We start from the raw sequence: 22,926 nt of genomic DNA, 5'->3' as shown, positions 1-22,926 counted from the left end.
ATTCAGTCCTGATACCTAATACCAGGAAGCGAAACACCACCAACAACATAAAAAAAAACCTTTATTTTTTCTTAGGACATTCATAAAAGAGTGGGCAAAGAGTGGAACAAGGGCAAGTACAGTGAGACTCAGAAGAATGCAAAATTCCAGATGAGAGTACAACATTTTGTTGTTTTGTGGGTTTGGTGCTTGTGGAGTGAACCGTTTGTTGCATTTAGTTAGCACCCCATAATAACAAGGATGCTTTGTTTTAGAACACAGGACAAGTATTGAAAGTTTCTTGACTACCTCACCACCAACTCTGTACAATAATACCTGGGTATAATTTTTGATTCTTAAAATAAGCATGGTATTATGTTTAATCTTTACTGACAGTAATGACCCAGGTGGGGTGATCAATACTGTAGATTATTATGGTTAGATGACAGGCTTGATATGGTTGAAAGTGCATTTGATACCTGCCTTGATATCTGTCTGTTCCTCCGGGAGTTGTATTGCCTTCTAAAATAAAAGAAGTTATGTATTCAGAGAAAGACGTTTACACACACCCAGAAGGAAACCTCGGGAATTTTGAGGTGTGCTGTGTAATTCCATACTGCTTATCTCTTGCTATTTGACTATTCATAGGGTGGTAAGCTAATCAGAACTCACATAGACGCATCCAGGTACTGTAAGTCAACCACTCTGCTTGCCCTTTGCCCCCCTTGTCTGTGAGTTGATAAAGGTCTCAGCTGCATTTGGGCTGGGGAGCTTCAGAAGCTCTTTGATTTGCTCCATCTATGTCCTAAAGAGGCCGCTGTGTGTGTCTGTTCCCTAGTAAACTCGAGTCCCTTGCCTGCTCTGTTTCAAGACATCAATCCTTATTTGATGTTTTTTTTTTTTTTTCCTAACTCCGTTTCCCAAATTTGCTTGCTCATGAAATCACCCGAAGAACTTGCATATCTGTAATCAGGCAAGTCTAGGAAAGAATCTTCCCTTGATCCCTTGGGCCTGTTCCTCAGAGCATAGGTGTTGAGCACCGTCATGAACCAAGAGCCATAGGGTGTTCCTGCGAGCATTTGGTGTCCTGCGGGGCGCTTGGCAGGAAACGGACCCTAACAAAACTGTTAGCATTCACTTCCTAAGGATCCTTTCCAGGAGCCAAGAAAGGTCCAGTAAATGGTATGAACTGTGGCAATGCTTGATGATTGCAACAATGATTTGAGTGCATACTATGTGCCAGGCATTTGTGCTAGGTGCTGGGGATATACAGCTGTGACCGAGGCAACTAATATTTATGGAAGTGCTTGTCATGGGATGGATTCCAAGCTAACTGCTTCACATACCTTTTCTCGTTAAAACTGCACAACTGTCCTGTGAGGTAGGTATCATCACCTTCTTTTTAAAATTAAGAAACTGTTATTTTGAGTTTGACGTGACCCAGGCCAGGGATCTAGTGACAGGGAGCCCCAGAATTCACTCCCAGGCCGTGCTGCTTCCTCCTTCCACCCGAGTGTCTGCTTCTCCACCCCAGGGATGATTGCCCACTTGCCCCTTTCTACTTGAAAGATTGGTTCTGAACTCCGCACAAGCTAGAATAGCTGGGGATTAAAAAAAAATCTATCATTACCTGGCTTTCATCACAGACAAATTAAATACAAATATTTAATGGTTCCGGCTATTCACCAGTATACATGGAGGGCTGGGAGCCTCCAGAGCAGAGAGTTACAAATTGATTTGGCCTACTGGCCCCTTTCCAGCAAAAAACACGAGTCGGCATCCTAGAAATCTACCTTCTTTAAACAAACAAAAAGTACCCCCCTCCCCAAGTGCACCTGAGGCTACTACCAACCTTCGTTTGCCTGTGCTCCCCTCAAGATGGGTGGGGGGGAGTGTTTCTGGCATTCTTTATAGATTATTTGGCTGATGAAACATTCAAAGGCAACACATCCCTATACCTTCCTTTAGGCAAATTCCAAGTAGAGGAAATTCCTCAATTATATGGAAGTTCTTCAAGAGAAGACCATTTTAAACGTATATAAACACACATATACATATATACACTCAAACACATGTACGGAGGAACTCAGAAACTGGGTAGTCTGGGGCCAGAGTAGTAATATAGCACTTGCATATGTGATAGTGTATGTGCCTTGCATGCAGCTAACCTGGGTTAGATCCTTGGCATCACATATGGTCCCCTGAGCCCGGCCAGAACTGGTTCCCAAGTGCAGAGTAAGCCTTATACATTCTAGATGTGACCCCAAAATAAAAAATATTTAAAAACCCAAGAAATTAGGTATATGTTGACAAGGGAAGTACATTGACCCTTGAAAAACATGGGTTTGAGCTTCAAGATTCCACTTACATGTGAATTTTTTTAAAAATATGTAGGTTCCAGGGGCTGGAGGAATAGTACAGCAGGTAGGGCATTTGCTTTGCACGAGGCTAACCCAGGTTCGAATCCCAGCATCCCATATGGTCCCCTGAGCATCACCAGAGGTGATTCCTGAGTGCAGAGCCAGGAGTAAACCCTGTGCATTTCTGGGTGTGACCCAAAAAGCAAAAAAAAAGAAAAAAAATATATGTAGGTTCCATATTGGAGTCAACTAGCCACAGAAGTCATGGTTGGATCTCCTAATACAGAACCCAATTATATGGAGGGCTGACTGTAAGATAGTGTTCCAGTCTGTGCAGTCTCTGATTTATATCCATAGTTCTACAATGTCCAAGGGTCAACTTAGCATAGTTAAGAGTGAGTGTTGGTAAATCTGTGGAAAAAGTTCTGGGGTCTTTCTTTCCTGGTGAGACTCAGAGAATCTGAGACACTTGCTTTTGATTGAATGGGAAGAAGAAAATTTGGGGACCAAAGATGGTTCAGGGAAGTTTCTTGATGTGCATAGGCCACCATCCAGTTCTTATGGTTCAAATCAAATAAAAGCTAAATAATTTGGATATTGCTAATATGGATGTATTAGGATATGTCCTCTATGGACTCTAGACTAGTATTTATTTGTAAACTTTTAAGAAAAAATATACCCTTAGAAGTAATAAGTTTCTTCAAGCCGTGTAGGTAAACTTTTAAAAACTGCTCAATAGCCGCAAATGTATACGTATAAACTTAAATGTTCTGTATTTTAAGCTTTAAGTACTTTGTTAAGCATTCACCAGGTGTTTAGGAGTATTCTGCCTTTGTGAAGGTGAAAATTAATTAATTTTAATTCTGCACTGTTACGTCATACAGCTAACTATCCACTAATGAACTCTGGTTTTGCCTTTAACCATAAGAGTTGTGATTGCCCTCTAAAAGGGGTGCTTGTCACAGCAACAGTATCAAGCATGAAGAGTACCTGGTCAGTTAAGGTCATCCTCAAAGTCGTGGTCCATAAAATTCCTCGAGGGAAAAATGAATAAATTACACCTGGGCTCAAGGCACATCTCTAAGAAGAAAGATTCCCAGGGCGTTGGGGATGAGGGCGGGGGTGGGAAGGGCTGGGTGGGAAATGCGTGGTTCTTTAGACAGAGAAAGAAAACAATGATCAGTCATTGCTACCTCACTGTTCTCAGAAAGCTCAGTGAGTCTTTGTGCATCTTAAAACTGAGCCATCAACCCGGATGGGCTGGCTGGATCATAAGGTTCCAAAGAGTCCCTGGGTGGCGCTTACCGGAATAGATCAGCACCAAACAGAAAAGAGGGTGGGGGCGTGGGGTAGAAAGTAAACAGTAAAAATATACTGAAAAGAAAACCGTGAAAAATGGCCTCCTTTTTTACATTTCCACATAGGTGATCTCCATACCAGGAGATGAACTTGAACTTGGTTGGGCGGGAGACGGACCTGGTTGGGCGGGACACTGGAGCCCCTCAGAGAATTTGGGATTCTTCCATTTTTACTGGGAGGGTTGGCAGGTATAACATGTGTTGTTATGTGAGTCCATGAGAGCCTCCGGGCTTCTAGCGCCCCCGCCTCTCCGCGGGGTGGGGCGTCGGGCGCTCCCTCTGAAGCACTCGACTGATCTCTGTCTGTGGCTTACCCATGAGCAGTGGCTTGGAAGTGTCAAAGCATGAGAAGCATGCGGTCGGAAGCATGTGCCGCCGTCACCTTCCACCTGGTTCTGCATGGGGAACGGCCCTGGGCGCGCTGCCTCCCGGCTCAGGACCTTCCTTCTCTCTCCGCAGAACTCCCTGAAGGCTTCCAACCGGAAGAAGAAGAGAACCAGCTTTAAGAGAAGAGCCAGTAAAAGAGGAACCGAAGTAAGTGTTTCAGGAGGAGGGTCCGACGGAGTCTGGCCCGTGCTCCGTCCAAGCCCACGACTTCCAGCCTGTTTTCCCAACGCGCTTCCCATCACTCGCTTTCCTCTACTGACTCTAAGCACACTGGATTGATTTTTTTTTTATTTTTCAAGCATAGATAGGTTAAAAATATCTGTGTACATACACGCATGCCTGGGTGTGTGCGTCACGCAGGTGAACTCGGGCTGCTGTGGTGTAGCAAGCTTGATAGGGGATGTCCTGTGGAGAGGAAACTGCAAAGCAAGACGTGGGTGCTTGGGTTCTGTCACTGTCACTGTCATCCCATTGCTCATCGATTTGTTCGAGCGGGCACTAGTAACGTCTCTCATTGAGAGACTTATTGTTAATGTTTTTGGCATATCCAATACACATGGGTAGCTTGTCAGGCTCTGCCGAGCGGGCTCGATACTCTCGGTAGCTTGCTGGGCTCTCCGAGAAAGGCGGAGGAATCGAACTTGGGTCGGCGGCATGAAAGGCGAATGCCCAACTGCTGTACTATCGCTCCAGCCCTTGGGTTCTGTGGGTGTTTTTTTTTTTATTTTTCAAAGGTATCTGTGTGGGTGCAGGGGTGTTGATTTTGTCCCATTCCCTTTGCTGTGGGGCTGTTTTCAAGTCCTGGCTCTATTTTAATTAATTAATTTATTTATTTATATATTTTAAAATTTCGGGTGGTATATTTAAAAAAAACTATATTGATTCCAATACTATGATTTAAAATACTATTAATGATGGCTTCATGCATACATCATTCCGATACCATACTCATTGCCAGAGTAACCTCCTCCCTCCCCCAAGGTCCCCTTTCACCCCCTCAGGACTCCCCAAAACTTGGTTCTGGGTACCAGCTCTTCCATTCTGTTGCCTTTGGCCCTCAGTTGGTACTTTACTATGTATCTTGAGTTCCACCCGTGAGAGGCATCATTTTCTGTCTGCTCCTGTCCTTCTGCCTGACTCCACTCACATGATATCCTCTAGTTCCATCCAGGTTGCAGCGAACTGCATGATTCTGCCCCTTGTAGTGCTGCATAGTATTCCACGCTCTATACATGCCACAACCTCTGAACTGGCCCTATTTTTCAGTAGTGCTGCTTTCTTCCTTCAGCAGGAGAACAAAGGCCGTCCTTTTGTGATAAAGCCCATTTCGTCTCCTCTGATGAAACCTTTGCTCGTGTTTGTGAACCCCAAGAGCGGAGGCAACCAGGTGAGTGGCTTCTCATGAGTGCAGCAGCTGTGTTTCAGCGCACGTTCGTAAAAGACCGTTCCTGGCCCCAATTATGACACGGTTGTCTGCCCCACTCAGTGTTAGCTAAATCCCGACCTGGGCGTTTGTTGAGGAACTCCTAAGTGTTTCAGACTCCGAGCCAATTGTTTATGCACAGAACCACAGGTGGACGTTGGGGACTACAATGCGGTTTGCGAATCAGTAGGTGAGTGGGATTCTGTTTTACGAGGAGGAGGATGTTCACTGCTGTTCATGGGTCAGACTGAGTAGCTCGAGCCCACATCAATCAGCAGAGAAATATTTAGTTGCTTCTCAGTCCTGATTGTTTACTTAATTGCTTCTGTGTGTGGTGGGGGACACATCTGGTGATGTCCGGGTGCTACTCATGGCTCTGTGCTCCGGGGCTCGCTCCTGGTGGTTATTCCAGGGACCACAGGCTTTGAACTGGGGTCAGCTGTGTGCAAGACAAGTGCCTTAACCCCTGAACTATCTTACTCTAGCCCCCCGATTTTCACCTTTTAGCGGTTGTGCTGTTTCACTTCTGTACCTCCAGATAAGAAACACTCCCTTGGGGCTGGAGTGATAACGGTGGGTAGGGCACTTGCCTTGCCCATCGCCAACTCAAGTGTGATCCTCCGCATCACCTCTGGTCCTCTAAGGCCTGCCAGGAGTGATCCAGGAGCACGGAGACAGGATTAATTCCCGACAGTGGTCAGGTGTGGCCCCCAAACAAGACCCCCACAATAAAATCACTCCCTTCTCTTACTGAAGCTAAAGCTTCAACAGCGTTACAATTTTGCTGAAGCTTCTGCCTTTTAAAGATATAACTGTATCGCCACCTGCTGGCAAGAAAGATACCCATCGCTTAAAAAAATCAGACTGTGCTTTATGTGTGCAAGGGAGAATTCCCCTCCTTTGGCAGGATGTAGTAGGGTGAACACGTTCAGGGTTTGATGTTGTGCCCTTATTTTAAACCGCTGCTTCTTAAAAAAAAAACTCTTACTTTAAGCAGACCTTTTGCAACGATCTTCTGTTTTTTTCTAACACTTGTGAGGTGGAGATGATAGTGGGTGTTTTGCAAAGTTCTAGAAGCCGGTGGCAGGGCACTTCAGTCAGCTTTGCACTTGTCTGAGAGAGAGTGTAGAAGGGACCACAGTGCCATTTCCGGGCGTTTCCTCCTGTGCAGGAGAGGAGAAGCATGGAGGAGAAACTTTATTCCTGTCACGCCCCCCCCTCTGCAGGGACTCCCGAGAACTTGAGAAACACACCTCCCCCCTTCCTCTGGAACCTGGGATTTCTTTTTCTTGCTCCTGGTTGTGCCAGGCTCGAGTCTTCCTGCCTGAGCTGTGTAGACCAGCGCGTCTCAGCCTTTTGCCACCTGTGCTATCTCCCTTCCAACCTGGCCTCCTGCCCCCTCACGGGTCCCCCCCCCACCTCCACCCTGTCCTACCAGTCAGCCCCTAGTCTCATGTCACAACTCCCATTGATGCCATTTTCGGTTTTGTCCCTCTGGGATATCCTGGAGGCACAAGACCGACCTCGGGGCTTTCCTGGGCTCTCCGAGGTGCCCTCTCACTCTCTCACCACTTCATTGTCAGTGACAGCAATTCCGCATTCCTGGGAGGAGGGTGGACTGAGTGCTCAGTGACTCTGCCTTGCCCTTCTCACACTGTCCCATGTGAACCCCGGGTTGACAAGGGCTGTGAGTCAGATCCCTGGATCCGAGCTCCCTCAGCCTTCACGGAGAGGGAAGAGAGGGCGTTGAGTCCACGTTGTCATCCGTGGGCAGGCTTCCCCAGATCAGGGCCAGGCGAGGGCACCCATGCTCGGTGGGGACAGAGGGGAGAATAGAAGAGCTACCCTATCTCTGCTTCATCACTCTATCTTCTCTTTTGTCGACACTGTGTAGATGTTTCTAGAAGCCAAGCTCTTCTCTGTCTTCTTACCCATAGTCCCTCATCTAAAACTAGGCCCAGAATGGAGCTGGTGAATAGATGAGCCCTATTCATGTCCCTCTCTAGAACTCTCTACCCTTCCCCCCGGAAGTTGTTCTCTCCTCCCTTACATTGTCCTCCAACACCTGATGGGAACTCCACCATCATTCCTGAAAGAACAACGTTTTATCACCCTGAAGAATATCCAGTCTCAGGGCTGGAGCAATAGCACAGCGGGTAGGGCGTTTACCTTGCACGCGGCTGACCTGGATTCGATTCCCAGCATCCCATATGGTCCCCTGAGCACCGCCAGGGCTAATTCATGAGTGCAGAGCCAGGAGTAACCCCTGTGCATCGCCAGGTGTGATCCCAAAAAGCAAAAAAGAAAAAAAAAATTTCCAGTCTCATAATCTCCTAGAGTTTCTGGTTGGTTATGTATTACATCCTCATTATGGAGTGGCAATAGAAGTTGTGTTATCATTGAAAAAATGACATTTTGTACACACTGTCGTGCAAACTGTTTTTGCGGTCAGCATATAGCGTGAGGTAACTCAGAGAGTTGTGGACTTGTTCATGAGAGTCAGTTATAAAACGACAATAGCATTAATCCTGGTAGCGGGAAAGAAAGAAATTACTCATTTCCTGTGCATTAGGATTTGTCAAACCATTCATTCTGCTGAGCAGATGATGTCTCTTAAAGCCCCGAAGTCGCTTATCCTAAAGGTGACAGCATTAACAGAACTGATTTCAATGTGTGGTAGATCTTTTTTCCTCCACCCACCAGGAATGATTTAAAGCAATGCACTGCTGACACTCAGACACTTAGCATTTTAGACATATTTTAGAGAGATGACTTCTCAAAGTAATTATATCATGTCTGAATGTAGAGTGTAACAGAGGAGCCAGGGAGTGGCTATGCAAGTTAGTCCAACACAGTTCCGAGGGAATTGAAGCTCATTATTCCGACACACTGCATTGTGAGGGAAGCTGATTAGGGGGTGCACGTCCAAACCTAATTATTTATTTCTTATTGACTCACCTTTCCTGGCCTATTTAATACCTCCTCCTCCTCCTCAAGAGGAAAAATGAAAATAATGAGGTGTTCCAGCTAACATGAATTGAAACAGAGAGGACAGAAACAATGGGACCCCTACAAACCTTTCATAGCTCTCTCTTTTAATTTTTGTATTTTAAAAGATGTTAACACATTGATGCTGGCACTGCAGTTGGGGTTTCTTGCCATTGGCTGGTTTCAGTCAATAATTCCTTCTTTCTTTTGCTAGAAAGTAAAACTTTTAAGGTATCAAGTAACTTAATTTTCAAATTGATGGTAGTTATTTTTTCTGTTTTGCAAAACCATTTGAATGAAGGATGGTACGGTCGATCCGATGTGATATTCAAATGTATGCCATCGGTGGTAAGTGCCACCTGATGGGGCACCCAGGTGTTGAGCAGCAGTGGTACGTGGCTGTCCGACATTTAGTCACCTTATTTTGTGTGCTTCAAAGGAACTGAAACTGAGATGGGGATGCTACCTTGCTGAAGGTGTGATTCACATGAAACATTTACATTACTCTAGAATCTAAAAGTGAAAAATTAAGTGTTAGTAAATAAAAGAAGCGACTTTTTTGGGTTTGTTTTTGGGCCACACCTGACCGTGCTCAGGGGTTACTCCTGATTCTGCACTGAGGAATTACTCCTGCCGGTGCTTGGGGGACAAGAAGGGGTGCCAGGGATCAAACCGGGCTTGGCTGCATGCATGGCAAGCGTCCTATGCACTGTACTAGTTGTCCACCCCTGACTTATTTTTATGAATTTGCTAATTGTTAGAAAGACTCTGGTGTTACTTATAAGACATTATTTGAGACAATCCCCCACTGACCTGATGTTTATGAGGATGATCCAATTTTTAGTTAGCATTTTGTGTTTGAATCTGTGTCTGACTTTTATAGAAAGCAAAATACATCATACTAGTGGCACTGAAGCATTTGTTGTAATAATTAATGATAGTATGTTCTTCCTAAACTTCTAGCAGGCACATGATGAAGTAGAACTTTTAAATTACAGACTTGGGTGAAATGGGGAACAAAAGATCTGCATGGGCCTCCATCACAACCGGCCCGACAATTTGGTCATTCTAAGGGGCACCGTTTGCCCTCACACCCTCAATCGTAATTTAATGAATAGGTTAACAAGGGGGAAGGAACAGTGAACTAACATTCAGAATAACCTATTTCGTAGACTAGGAGACTGACACCCAAGAATAGTAGAAATAAGTACCAGGAGGTTGACTCCATGGCTTGGAGGCTGGTCTCTCATTCTGGGCAACTCAGAGAAGGGAACACCAAGTAAAATGTGGTCGGAGGTCATGCGGGAGAAGGGTGACTCGTGCTGAATGTAGACTAGAGACTGAACACAATGGCCACTCAACACCTTTATTGCAAACCACAACACCTAATCAGAGAGAGAGAACAAAAGGGAATACCCTGCCATAGTGGCAGTGTGGGGTGGGGGGAGGTGGGACTAGGGAGGGTGGGAGGGATGCTGGGTTTACTGGTGGTGGAGAATGAGCACTGGCGAAGGGATGGGTTCTCGAACTTTGTATGGGGGAAACATGAGCACAAAAATGTATAAATCTGTAACTGTACCCTTACGGTGATCCACTAATTAAAAAAAAAAAAAAGAAGAACCTATTCCGTGCCTTAATACAGTGTTGGACACATAACCATTAGTGGTTCGCTTAGTGCTTGTAATCACCCTGAAAAATAGACAATGTCCTCCTATTTTATATGATGAATTTCGGCAAGATTTTCCGATGCTCCTGATTACCCAGTTAGAACACCCGCTAGTTCTGAATCTCATACGGTGCTGTTTCTATTTTACCAGGTTGACTCTCAATTATCGGGTAGTAGATACGCTAACTTGGAGCAGTTTTCAGAAAGAATGGTCACGTCTCTCTAATTATAAGCAATGAACTGTGCCCAACTGATCAAATATTATAGCCGCTACTGCCATGGTTACAAATGACATGAAATAAGGCACCTTACTTAGTTTGAAAGCTCTTTTGATGCTTCTTCATAAGGAGACGTTTTTCAGTTCTTCTTTGCTTAATCTGCCGTTAGAAACAATCTCCATGTGGGAGTGATGGTGGAGGCAGCTTGGCACTCTGGAGGTGGACCTGCCTGGTGCAGCAGCATGTATATGGCAATAATATGGTGTTATCATAAAAAATAAAAAGCAATGAAAACACAGTGATGCCCAGAGTCTCCTTGTATCTTCCTTGACGATCACTTTGGCATTTCTGATGGTATTCTGGCATGTATGACAATTGCCTAAACACTCCAAAAATGTTTCTGTGTGAGAGAAATGTTTGGCTTGCACAAACAGATGTAGATATGGAAACTGGAAAATGTCAAAGTAGTATTTTATGCTAGCTGGAAAAGTTCTCTATGTAGGCTAAGCACGAGGCAGTTTTGATAGTTTCACTTCAGTTAAACATTTTATTTCAGTAAGGTTCTATTTAGCCAACAAGGTCTATATTTCTTGTTATGAAAGACTATAGTAATCTTCAAAATAAAGTAGACATTAATAAGTTGTCATACTAATTCCCTACATAGATTTTTTTGTTATTAAGTAGTCCTGGCATACTTTCATCAAGTACAAATTTGTATTGAACTTTCTCAAGGCATCCTTACAACTATCTGTGAACCAGGTTTTCTTATCTCTTTATTAAAGAGAAGGGTGCTGGGCTGAATGAATTTAAGAAATTATGCAGAATCTTATGTTAGAGTTTAATCTAGGTATTTAATAGTCTCATTGTCCAAAGTCCACATTGCCTCTCTACCACTTAGATTCCACTTTGATCCTCTTTCTAATAAGATTTTTAAAAACCTCAGTAGCTAATATTAACATTTTCTTCTTTTTGTCATTATTTTTCTTTTATAGGGAACCAAAGTCCTGCAGATGTTCATGTGGTACCTGAACCCACGACAAGTCTTCGATCTTTCTCAGGAAGGGCCCAAAGACGCGTAAGTCTGGAAATAATCCGGTTCATGCTGGCAGAAGGACTTTCTGCTTCAGACTCAAGCTTTCTTATTTCATTGCTTTATGAAATATTTCTCTGCCATGATTCATGCATTTCCTATTCCCTCCTCTCTTTAAAACTCCATTGGTGTTTTCTTCATTGAATTCAACTCTTGTCTTTTAAGTTTTTGACTTAGTGTCTATTTCCAATATTTTCATTGATTATGTCCATGAAATTTTGGATTGTTAACGAGTCTGTCACTTGAGAAAGAATCTATCATTTTTCTACTTATGTTATGTAAATTTAGAGAAGTGTATGTTCATGCATTTGAATTTGAGGGTGTGTGTGTGTACATATTTGAGACAGAGATTAATTGATTGATTGCTTATATCTATAAATTATACCCCAGAGAAGGTGGAACTATTAATTCCTGCACAATTCTTTTTCTCAGCGACTTGAAAAATTTTATCTGCTTTTATTAAAAATGTTGAAAAAAAAGTAGGTGATGTGCATCTGTATCTTGTTTTTGTTTTGTTTTGTGACAGGAAACATGGTGAAAAAGAGTAGGGAGATTTCTGCTGGATTTTGATGATTTTTAAAACTCACCTAATTTGGATGTCATCTGACGAACATTAGGGATTAAGCAATACTCCTTATTTTAAAATAAAGAGTAATATCAAGGGCAAAGGAACATCAATTCATAATTTCTAGGAAATGAAGAATATTTGCATACAAAATTGATATATTTTAAGCATGCAGGATAAATATTATTAACTTCTACTATCATTGTCTTAAGCTATAAACATTTTTGCCACTAGAGTTTGCTATAAGACTTCTATATTTTTCCTGCCTTGGAATGTACTAATGCAAATATTCTACTCTGATTTTTGGCCTTTATCTTCCTTACTTAAGATATTCCTTTTAATTAGACTTCAAGTAGATTATTTAAAGAGCATAAAGAACGTGCTAACGTGGTAAATATTTTCAGAGAAAATATTTCATTTAGCTACTAAATGCTTTTTAGAAGCATTGCATTGCTGAAGCAAGTGTGCCACCCATCTTTTTCTTGAGAACCAACAGGAAAGATAAAATGTAGCCATATATTATTACTTAGAAGAATATGGAATAAATAAAAAGAAAAATTATCAAAACTTCCCCTTTGGGTTGAAGATATAAATAGAGGCTCAGGTGTTATTGAGTTGAGAGAGAGATGGACTTGTAAGTGTGGTAATAACGCTCTGTAAGTGTCCCATCACTCAGTGGCCCCATCTTTTCCTAGGATTAAAAGTGGGAAATACTGATTTGAAAAACTATGACTGTCACTGTCATCCTGTTGCTCATCAATTTTCTTGAGTGGGCACCAGTAACGTCTCTCATTGAGAGACTTATTGTTACTGTTTCTGGCATATCCAATACGCACGGGTAGCTTGCCAGGCTCTGCCGTGTGGGCTCCATACTCTGGGTAGCTTGCCGGGCTCTCCGAGAGGGGCAGAGGAATCAAACATGGGTTGGCCGCATGAAAGGTGAACACCCAACTGCTGTGCTATCACTCCAGCCCTTGAAACACAGAACAAGAAAAAATTAATAAGATAGAATGAGGAGAAATATAATGACTAGTGGTTTCCTGCTGATGGTGTGTGTTGTTGTTGTTTTTTCCGTTTGAGAAAGGGGGACGGAAGTGATGGAGAGAGGAAGAATCATATGTTGACTTATTCACAGGACTTGCGGGGACAGTGTCTGGAACATCCTAAAATGTCAGTCTGATAGTTGTCATTAGAAAATGATGTTTGCTGTTAACCTCTGATCCAGTGATTGTGATTATCTGGTAACTGGTTTTGACACTAACATCCCCAAGACTTTCTACTCTCTCGATGGCTTCCACCCAACCCGTCCTGTGGTGTTTTCCTCTGCTGTGGTCAGCCCTGTATGCTTTACTTACTTTTTCTTCTATTTCCTCCACAGGCTTGAGTTGTACAGGAAAGTACCAAATCTGCGAATTCTGGCCTGTGGAGGGGATGGAACGGTAGGTCCTCGAAATAGAATCTAGTTCTTTCTTCTTATTTTATCCATCTCTCATTTTTCCTTCTGAGGGTTTGTTCTTCATTCCCAGTCTTTCCAAATCCCTAAAACTAACATCTTTCACATGAATGATGGCCCTTATGAGTTAGAAGGATTTTGTCATTATCTCCCTGGATTCCTACTTGTTTTTTCTTTATTATGTTTTAAGTGGTCAGTTCTGCTATGTCTGTTCCACAAGCTAAAGATTAATAGATGAAGATTATGGATAAATACGTTCTTTCACTACTGCTAATTCACTTTCGTTTTTGGTTGTTCTCTTTTGATTGTTATTTGTTTGGTCCCACTCAGCTGTGTTTAGGGTTTGCTCCTGACTTAGCCCTTAAGGATCACTCCTGGCGGTGCCCCGGGGACCATATGTAGTGAAATAGAGTCAGCTACATGTAAATCAAATGCCTTAACCCCTGCACTCTTATCTCTCTTGCCCCTCCATTTGTTCTTAATAATTGATCACTGTGATTAAGAAAAATAAATAAGCACAACTGAATTACTGCATTCACACCCCAAACATAGACCCCCACTCAGTGCTCAGGAAGTTTGGGGGCCCCACTGGGATTCTCTGCCAAACAGGCCAGGGGTTCAGTGCTTGCGCCTGAGAATGCAATGCTGCTTTGGCCCTGTAGTGCCAGGGGTACTTTGGCCACCCGACAGTGCTGGGGACCTCAGAGTCACACCCAGTGGTTCTTGGAGGTCTCCAGGACTATATTCAGTAATTCTAGTCCCAAAATACTGCATTTAAAAAAAAATTGGGGGTCCAGAGCGATAGCATAGCAGGTAGGGTGCTTGCCTCGCATGCTATCAACCTGGGTTTGATCCCTGGCATCTCATATGGTCCCCCAAGCACCGCTAGGAATATTTCCTGAGTGCAGAGCCAGGAGTAAGCATTGCAGGTTGTGGCCCTAAATACCAATGAATAAATAAATACATAAATAAATAAATAAATAAAATAATACTGTTAACAAAAGATTGGAAATAAAGCTTAGACTATTGACTGGCAATGTTGTTTTCTTAAAGGTCATTGATTGGTTCTATTTGTTATTTGTTTTCAAAAATGGGAGGTAACTTATTTAAAGTTTAATATCACAGATATATTTTTCCCCTTTCAGCCTCCTCTTTTACTTTGCCTTCTGTTATACTGATATTTTAATACTGATATATTTAACAAATGAATGAAAGATGAGAAACATGGCATCTAGATTGTGCTGTCTAGTAACTTTTGTTTCTGCATTTGAAATCTTTTCTCATAGAATCTAGGCTCCCTAACATTCCAGAATTGCCCTAAAATCCACATCAATTACTTAGTCCATATCTACAGTCTTCATTGTTGATTGGATACTTCACGATCCAAACTTCTTTTTCCATGAGCCTTATAGTTCCCCCCATCCCTTCCCCACCTTTCCTTCCTTTCTCCTGCTCAGGAGATATGCATACAATACAGAGCACTATATCTTTGGCCTTTTTCTAACCTCCTGAATTAGAATTTTCGTCCTATTTTTCTCTCACTATTCTAGCTTTGTGGTCCTGAGGCATTCTCTGCAATTAGATAAGCATTTGGAAAACATGAAATTTCAAAATATAAAGGATAAAGGAAAAGAACCAGTGCAGATAGATGTGAAATACTTATAATCATGGAGTTTGATCCTAAGTTCAAAAGGAAAAGGAATGAAATATTCAAGGGGGAAAACCAGAAGTATATTAAAAACAAACAAACAAACAAACAAAAATGAAGTGTCAAGGAAGAGGCAGACTTGAGAAGTTTAAATTTTACCATTGCATCTGGAGGCAAGGTAGTACCTGGTGGTTGTCAATAAAATAGTGTTAACAGAGCAATTGAAACAGGACCCAGAATGACAGGTGAGATCTGGCACCTCCGTCATGAACCTTCATGACTAGACCCAGTTGCAGTGTTTGAATATCTGTGAATATACTCTGATACCAGTAAAATCCTCCTTCTACCTGGTTACTCCACATTTCTTCTCTAGCATCTCTTCCTTCAATGTATCATAACTAATTGGCATTCAAGAGGAGTAAATGTTACTTTTTTTTACTTTTGAGAATCATTTATTTTTATTATTTTTATTGTTTTTTATTGAATCACCATGAGATACAGTTACAAAGCTTTCATGATTGAGTTTCAGTCATACGATGATTAAACACCCATCCCTCCACCAGTGCACATTTTCCACGACCACCAATGTCCCCAGTATCCCTCCCCTGTCGAACCCCTCCCCCTGCCTCTCTGGCAGACAATTTTGCTCTTTCTCTTTACTTTTGGGCATTATAGTTTGCAATACAGCTCCCAGGGCTGCAAGAAAGCACAGTAGAAATGACATCTGCACCTGTATGTTTATTGCAGCATTGTTCACAATGGCCAGAGTCTGGAAACAACCCGAGTGCTCGAGAAAGATGACTGGTTATTTTTCTTTTGTTATATGTACTTCCTCTTCCTGATTTTGGTTTCCAAGTCCTTCCATGGCTTAAAAAAAAACACTACAATTTGGAATTAGGATCTCTGCAGTAGGCTTCCCTAAAAATGAAAGTAGTGTATTTCCCTCAGAGTAGATACATACTTTTGAATATATTATTTTTGTCAGTAACACTGCTGTAATTCAGTCAACTAAAATTAAATGTTTGTTGATCTTGTACCTTATTATATAAAACCAACTTTTACCTTGATTAAGTTTCGCAAAAGATACGTGCAGTTGATGAAACGATTGTGAAGGAATGTGACTAATATTTTTAATTTTATTAGAGTATATAAGTTCCAATTTTGAGTGAAGGTAGAGTTTCTTATGAAGAGGCAGCCAGACAGACTCCTGACAGGAAAGCTACTGACTTTTGGCAATTGGAGTGTCAGCCAGACACATATTTGACATAATCAGCCTTTAGTGACAGCTGTTGGAATTCTGTCACCCTAGCGACAGGGTTTTAGAAGGAATCTGAAATGAAATGTTTGGGGCTAATTAGAGCAAGGACATATTAAGCCTTCACAGAATTAGTTTAAATATACAAAGTATTCCTTAACAGATATAGGTCTTGCATTCAGTTAGGAAAAAGAAATTTCTCAGCTTTGGTATTAGTTCTTCTAATTCTCTGTTATAAAACACACATACCAGCCTCACAGGACCCCCAGGCACCTAGTTCTCCATATCCCATTATTGTCCGGAGGTGGCAGAGACGGTGCCATAACTATTTCTGTGACCCCTGAAAGTTCACGTTCCTTGCTGAGGTTCGTCTCAGCAGTAACTTTAACTAGTTTAGACAGTTGCTGTTCCAGGGAACTGCAACACAAGTCAATTTCTCAGTTTTCTATTTCCAGAAGGTGTGTGGGATCCGGAGAACATCCGGCCCTTGGCCAGATGACACCTTGACACCTTTTGTCCTGGGCCAGCTGGAGCTTCCTCATGGTTGGAGGCCCTGCAGCCTCATGTCTTTTTGTAATCCCACAAAAGTGCTTTAAAAAAACAACAACCTGGGGCTGGAATGATAGCACAGCGGGTAGGGCATTTGCCTTGCATGCAGCTGACCCAGGTTGGATTCCCAGCATCTCATATGGTCCCCTGAGTACCGCCAAGGGTAATTCCTGAGTGCAGAGCCAGGAGTAATCCCTGTGCATCGCCAGGTGTGACCCCAAAAGGCAAAAAATAAAAAAACACCTTATAAATAGTTGACATTTGTTTTCTAATATTTGTAGCACAGCGGGTAGGACATTTGCCTTGCATGGAGCTGACCCGGGTTCAATTCCTCTGTTCCTCTCAGAGAGCTTGGCAAGCTACTGAGAGTATCCCGCCCCCACTGCAGAGCCTGGCAAGCTATCCGTGACGTATTCGATATGCCAAAAACAGTAACAACAAGTCTCACAATGGAGACACTACTGGTGCCCACTCAAGCAAATCAATGAACAATGGGACGACAGTGCTACAGTGCAGTTAAACTAGGATACCTAAAAAAATATTCTCATGTCAACAAGTAATTTGTAAAAAATCATTCATGAGATATTTTATGCTCAGTTTTTACTGTCTTCAAAAGCCAGCATGTATTTCGTTGTTTGGGTGAGCCACATTTCAGTGCTCGGTCTCCACCTGAGCAGTGTCTGTCCAGTGGCTTTCTCAGTCTGGTCTCTCTGTAAGAGATTCACATCATTCTGCAGTGCTCACACAGCGGCTGTTGCCAGCTGCTCTTCTCTCTGGTCTCTGGGAACTTAGCGACCCACGCGCCACCTCAGATCCTCCAGCCACTCTCTGGTCATGTGGTTATGTGGCACCTTTCCCTTCCGTGGCCAGGTCCTCACCCTGCTTTACTACTGAAGAGCATGTGATGGAGATAGAGAAAGGCCCAGGCACCCTTCTTTATGGCTCCTGGGCCTTGGAACTTGACCCCTAACGACCTTACTCTTGACCTTAATGAACTGGACTGGAGCAGCAGACCCACCTTTAACAATGTTGATGTAATTTTTAAAAGCCCAGAGTTCATTGATATTATTTCTTGTGCCACTTTCTTGTTCACTGGGCTTTCTAGATGATGATCTGTATTTTTTGTTATTTTAATTTTTAGATGATTATAGTTAGGCGATAGGGTTACAGTAGGGTTCAAGCTCCTGGTACTGACGTCCAAGGTTACTGACAAAGCCCACCACTGAAATGTCCGTTACGCTTCCAACATTCCTTCCCCCAATCATATACCCATTATTTGTTGATTACCAATGATGGTTTTAGTGCATACTGTTAACCTCCCTTAACACCACCCTCCTGCTTAAGAACATGCCTTACGCTATTCGGGTATCCCAAAGAGGAATAAAAAGAGCTATGCTTGGAGTATCACGTTTCACTCAAATGAGAAAAGGAATCAGGAGTTCCAACCTCCGTCGACGGTCAAGAATCAGGGATGCTGCCTCGTTTGCCAAGACATCAAAAATCAGATGGGCTGGACATGTAATGTGATTCAGAGATGACCGCTGGACTAGAGCTGTTACCGACTGGATTCCACGGGATTTCAAAAGACCGCGTGGTTGCCCACCAACGAGATGGTCAGACTTCTTTGTCAAAACTCTGAATGAACGGTTTGAGGCTCTTCATGTTCCTGGAGCGAGCAGATATCATTGGGCTATGCTAGCACACGACAGGGACAAATGGAGACGTTACTGGCGCTCGCTCAAACAAATCAAAGATCAACGGGATGGCAAGTGATACAAGTGATACCTTTGTGCTTAAGAACATGCCCTTGTGTTCCCACATTACATCTAGACAACACATTTCTGCCCCTTCCCACCCCAAACCTGACCGTCTTAGGTTTGTATCCCAGCATTTAAGTTTATTTAAGCATTTAACAATTGACATTGTCCATACCCTTGATTTGTTTCTTGGTATACCACAGAAGAGTGAGATCTTCCCTGCTGCATAGTATTCCATCGTGCATATGTACTGCAACTTCTTCACTCATCTGTTGTTGGACTTTTATTTGGGTTTTGTATCCTGGTTTATTGTACTAAGAGCTGCAGTGTACAGAGTTGTTCATATATCTTCACAAATTAATGGTTTTGTGTTTGGAGGTCAATACCTCAGAGTGTGATAGCGGGCCTCATGGGAGCTCCATTCCTACTGTTTTGAGAAATCTTCTTGTTTGCCATAGATGCTGGATGGACCAGGGGACATTCCCACCAGCAGTGAGTGAAGATTCCTTTTTCACCACATCTGTGCCAACATTGTTGTTTTCAGTTTTAAAAATATGTTTCATTCTCACTGGTGTGAGGCGGCACCTCATTGTCATTTTGATTTGATTCTCTGATACTGTATGAAAACAATTACGGTTCATATGCGTGTTTCCATCCATTGTCTTCATGGATGGTTGTTCGTTTTTGGTTGCTGAGCTTTGTGAGTGTTTTATATAGTTTTGATATTAGTCCTTTATCTGATACTCTGTGTAAATAGCTTCTCCCCATCAGGTGGGAGTCTTTTTAATTTAGTCTGAGTTTCTTTCGCCATATAAATCCTTTTCCATTCCATGTAGTCACAGTTGCTTGGTTTTGCTTTCATTATTTTTTGCCAGTGAAATCGCTTCATTAAAGACCCTTTTTCAGGTCCAGAACATGGAGAATTCTGCTTGTGTTTTTTTCTCAATGTATTTTTAAAAAATTTTTGGTCTAGGATGTTTGATGCAATTTGAATTAATTGTTGTGTATGAAGTGGATAAGGGTCCAGTTTCATTTTTTTTTTAAAGTGGTTATCCAGTGTTCCCAGAACTCTTGGTTGAAGTGGAACTTCCCTTGCTTCACTTCATGCACCCCATCCCCTAGTCATAGAGTTCATGTGTATGTCTGAGAATTCGTCACTGTGGTCCCGGTTCTGATCCATTAGTTTGCAGCTGCTCATATGTCTGAAAGCTGGGCACCTCCAGACCGCCCTGACTTGCTAGAACCATACCAGGGAGAAAATCACATTTCCCTTTCACTCACAGTGCAGGCACATCATTTCGTATTCCTTTTTCAAACAAGACCGCACTCTCTGTGTCCCAGCCTCTCTGAAGAGGACGCACCTGGCCTCCTCTCAGGAGCAGTCACGATGGATGAATGAATGAGCAGCCTCCATCTACCATCCCTTTCAGAAAGCTCACATTTGACTTTTATCCGGGTTTCTTTAGGGCTGATTTTTAACCATTGCTCTTATTTAACACACACGGTGGCTCTGTAAACGATTAAGGGCACATGGAAATTACAATATCAAAAGGAATACTCACAGTGCATGACAGAAAGGGACATCCATTCATCAGACGCAAATGCATCTTGATGATCTTTCAGCGACAGAAACGTGGCCCTCGCCTGCCTTTGATCTCCCCGAGAGAGCATGATTCCTTCCCTCCTCTGCCTGCGTGTGGCATGAAGAAAGCTAACGCATGTCTGCTCTGTTCAAAAGAGACCCTCTCCCCTGTCCTCTCTGCTGCCAAGTTGCTTCTCAAGTCGTTGCATTGCAGAATGAAAAGAATTCCTCAAAACGCCTTTGGGGGAAGCGTCTGCTGGCAGCAGTTGGGGAGCGCGGACACGCGGTGGCAGTATTGGCCCGCGGCTGTGGTGGGAGCGAGGATGGACGGCTCAGACGCCCGCAGAACTCCTGTTTTTCCTTCCTTCCACACAGCTGAGCGAGAACTCTGCAAACTGGACAGTTATTTTGTTCTATCTAAATGTCTGGGGTTTATTTTATTTATATATTTATTTTTTTGTCCCAGCCTCGGGATGGAGAATGTGCCCAGTGCCCTTCTGGTGTAGCGCGTGCACTGATTAACTCGTGGGAGTGCTGGGCAAGCCCATGTCCGCCCCCGAGCCTGCCATCTGCTTTCAGCAGCAAAGAGCAAATCCCTGGTTTCTGTGAAGGGAAAAAAAAAAAGCAACCTTCTTTATGGCAGCTGGGAGGCCTGAGGAGCCTCTGAGTAGTTCTCTAAAGGGCTCCAGATCTTTTCTGGCTCTTGCTGTTAGAAATGTGTTTGTTTTCACTCTTTCCGAGAGGGCCTTCTGTGCTGTGCAGAGCAGCCTTGGCTGTTTCTGCCAGTCTGCAGAGGAAACCCCTCGGGACTGAGTGGCCATCAGAGGCAAAAGTGACCTGTGAACTCGAGGTGCCGTGCAGTGGAGCCCGGCGGAGGAGGATGGGCTGTTTCCAGGAAACTGACCTTTGTAAAAGTGAAGAAAGAGCAAGGGCAAAAACAGCCTCGTCATCGCGGCTAACGTTCATTTAGCATTTCCTATCCGCTGGGCACATGCCATGCCTGCACTTTATTTAATTGATGAAAAAAAGCTCGAGGAGGGCCCTGAGAGTGCAGTGGCGAGGCTCTTGCTGCGCACGCAGCTGGCCTGGGTTCAAGCCCCAGGACACTCTATGGTCCTCCGAGCCCCGCCAGGAGTGATCCCTGAAAGCAGAGCCAGGAGTAAGCCCTGAGCACTGCTGGATGTGGCTCAAAAATCAAACCAAACCAAAAGAGTAAGCTGGAGGAGGCAGGGTATTATGATCCTTGTTTTGTGGATGGGAGTGTGGAGAGGTGGGGGGGTCATGACGGATAGAGTTGCCTACACCCACCCAGCCAGTGTAATGGGGGCTGGTCTGTAAACACAGCTGGGCTGACTCCAGACTCTGAGTCCTGCCTAGATGCCATCCATTGTGCCGTCTCCTGAGGAAGATGGTTGCTGGGGAAGGATGATGTAGCTCTAGGACAGGAAGAGCTACCGAGTACAGAGGGAAATGCTGTTCTCTCTCTCTCTCTCTCTCTCTCTCTCTCTCTCTCTCTCTCTCTCTCTCTCTCTCTCTCTCTCTGTCATTTTGGGTCATGCCTGGCAATGATCCTGGCTCTGTACTTAGGAGTTACTCCTGGCCATGCTCAGGGGACCATATGGGATGCCAGGGGTCAAAGTTGGGTCAGCTGTGTGCAGGGCAAAAACACCCTCCCCTCTGTAGTATCTCTCCGGCCCCTCCTCATCTCATGTTCTTCAGATAAGAAAGAGAAATCTTTGCTGTGAAAGTAGGTGGCATTGGCTGACTCTAAGGGTTAATTAATGATTAAATACTATGATTATCTGCACTCAGGGGAAAATTAAATATTTGGTTAACTGATTGTTAGGGAAAGGAGATGATATATTTATCCCCTCTGGTACCAATATGTTTGAGGAGATGACTGCAGTACAGCCTTAGGCCAGCAGGAGGCGATATTTCACTTTCTATTATCAGATAGAAGCCAAACCCCTGACTTCTGCTTTTGTTTTGTTTGACCATGGCCTATGAAGATTTTTAAATTTTGATATTATTGTTGTGCCTAGAGTGGAATGGAGCAGTGAAACCATGAACTCATGGTGTGATTTCTTTTGTTTTAACCAGAAAAACAGATGTCTATTTCAATAAAATTTAAGAACTTCCTAGATCCCTATCAGAAAATAAAATCTGGGTCTAGAGAGAGAGAGCAGCGGGTGGGTGGGGCACTTGCCTTGCACATGGCTCACTGAGGCTTGGTCCCTGGCACCCCACTCCTTTGAGCCCCACTAGGAGTGATCCCTGAGTGCTACTAGCTATGGTTCACCAAAAAGAAGAAGGAGAAGGAGAAGGAGAAGGAGAAGGAGAAGGAGAAGGAGAAGGAGAAGGAGAAGGAGAAGGAGAAGAAGGAGAAGGAGAAGGAGAAGGAGAAGGAGAAGGAGAAGGAGAAGAAGGAGACGAAGAACGAGGAGGATGAGATGGAGGAAGAGAAGAAGGAAGAGGAGAAGACAAATGATGAGGACAAGGAAGAGGAGAAGAAAGAGGAGGAGGAGGAGGAGGAGGAGGAGGAGGAGGAGGAGGAGGAGGAGGAGGAGGAGGAGGAGGAGGAGGAGGAGGAGGAGGAGGAGGAGGAGGAAAGAAGAAAGAAGAGGCAAAATAAATAGAATACCTTGTGG

General features: G+C 43.5%; 1 protein-coding gene across 11 annotated transcripts in view; it reads left to right on the top strand.

The window, feature by feature from the left end:
• The window catches only part of DGKI (diacylglycerol kinase iota), a 482,969-nt gene that overhangs the window by 251,136 nt on the left and 208,907 nt on the right, over positions 1-22,926 (top strand). For 5 of the 11 annotated variants that reach the window (XM_055142753.1, XM_055142758.1, XM_055142729.1 and 2 more), the window contains exons 9-12: positions 4,157-4,231; positions 5,373-5,471; positions 11,372-11,454; positions 13,413-13,473. In XM_055142753.1, the coding sequence (XP_054998728.1) occupies positions 4,157-4,231; positions 5,373-5,471; positions 11,372-11,454; positions 13,413-13,473 (318 nt within the window). Of the gene's footprint in view, positions 1-3,763; positions 3,887-4,156; positions 4,232-5,372; positions 5,472-11,371; positions 11,455-13,412; positions 13,474-22,926 lie in introns of all 11 variants that reach the window. The other 6 variants (XM_055142773.1, XM_055142782.1, XM_055142763.1 and 3 more) reach the window with 3 other exon arrangements.

The sequence above is a fragment of the Sorex araneus genome, chromosome 1 (genome assembly GCF_027595985.1).
Source record: "Sorex araneus isolate mSorAra2 chromosome 1, mSorAra2.pri, whole genome shotgun sequence".
Lineage (NCBI taxonomy): Eukaryota > Metazoa > Chordata > Mammalia > Eulipotyphla > Soricidae > Sorex > Sorex araneus.
The sequence above is the reverse complement of the archived record's forward strand: the minus strand, read 5'-3'. Positions and strand labels throughout refer to the sequence as shown.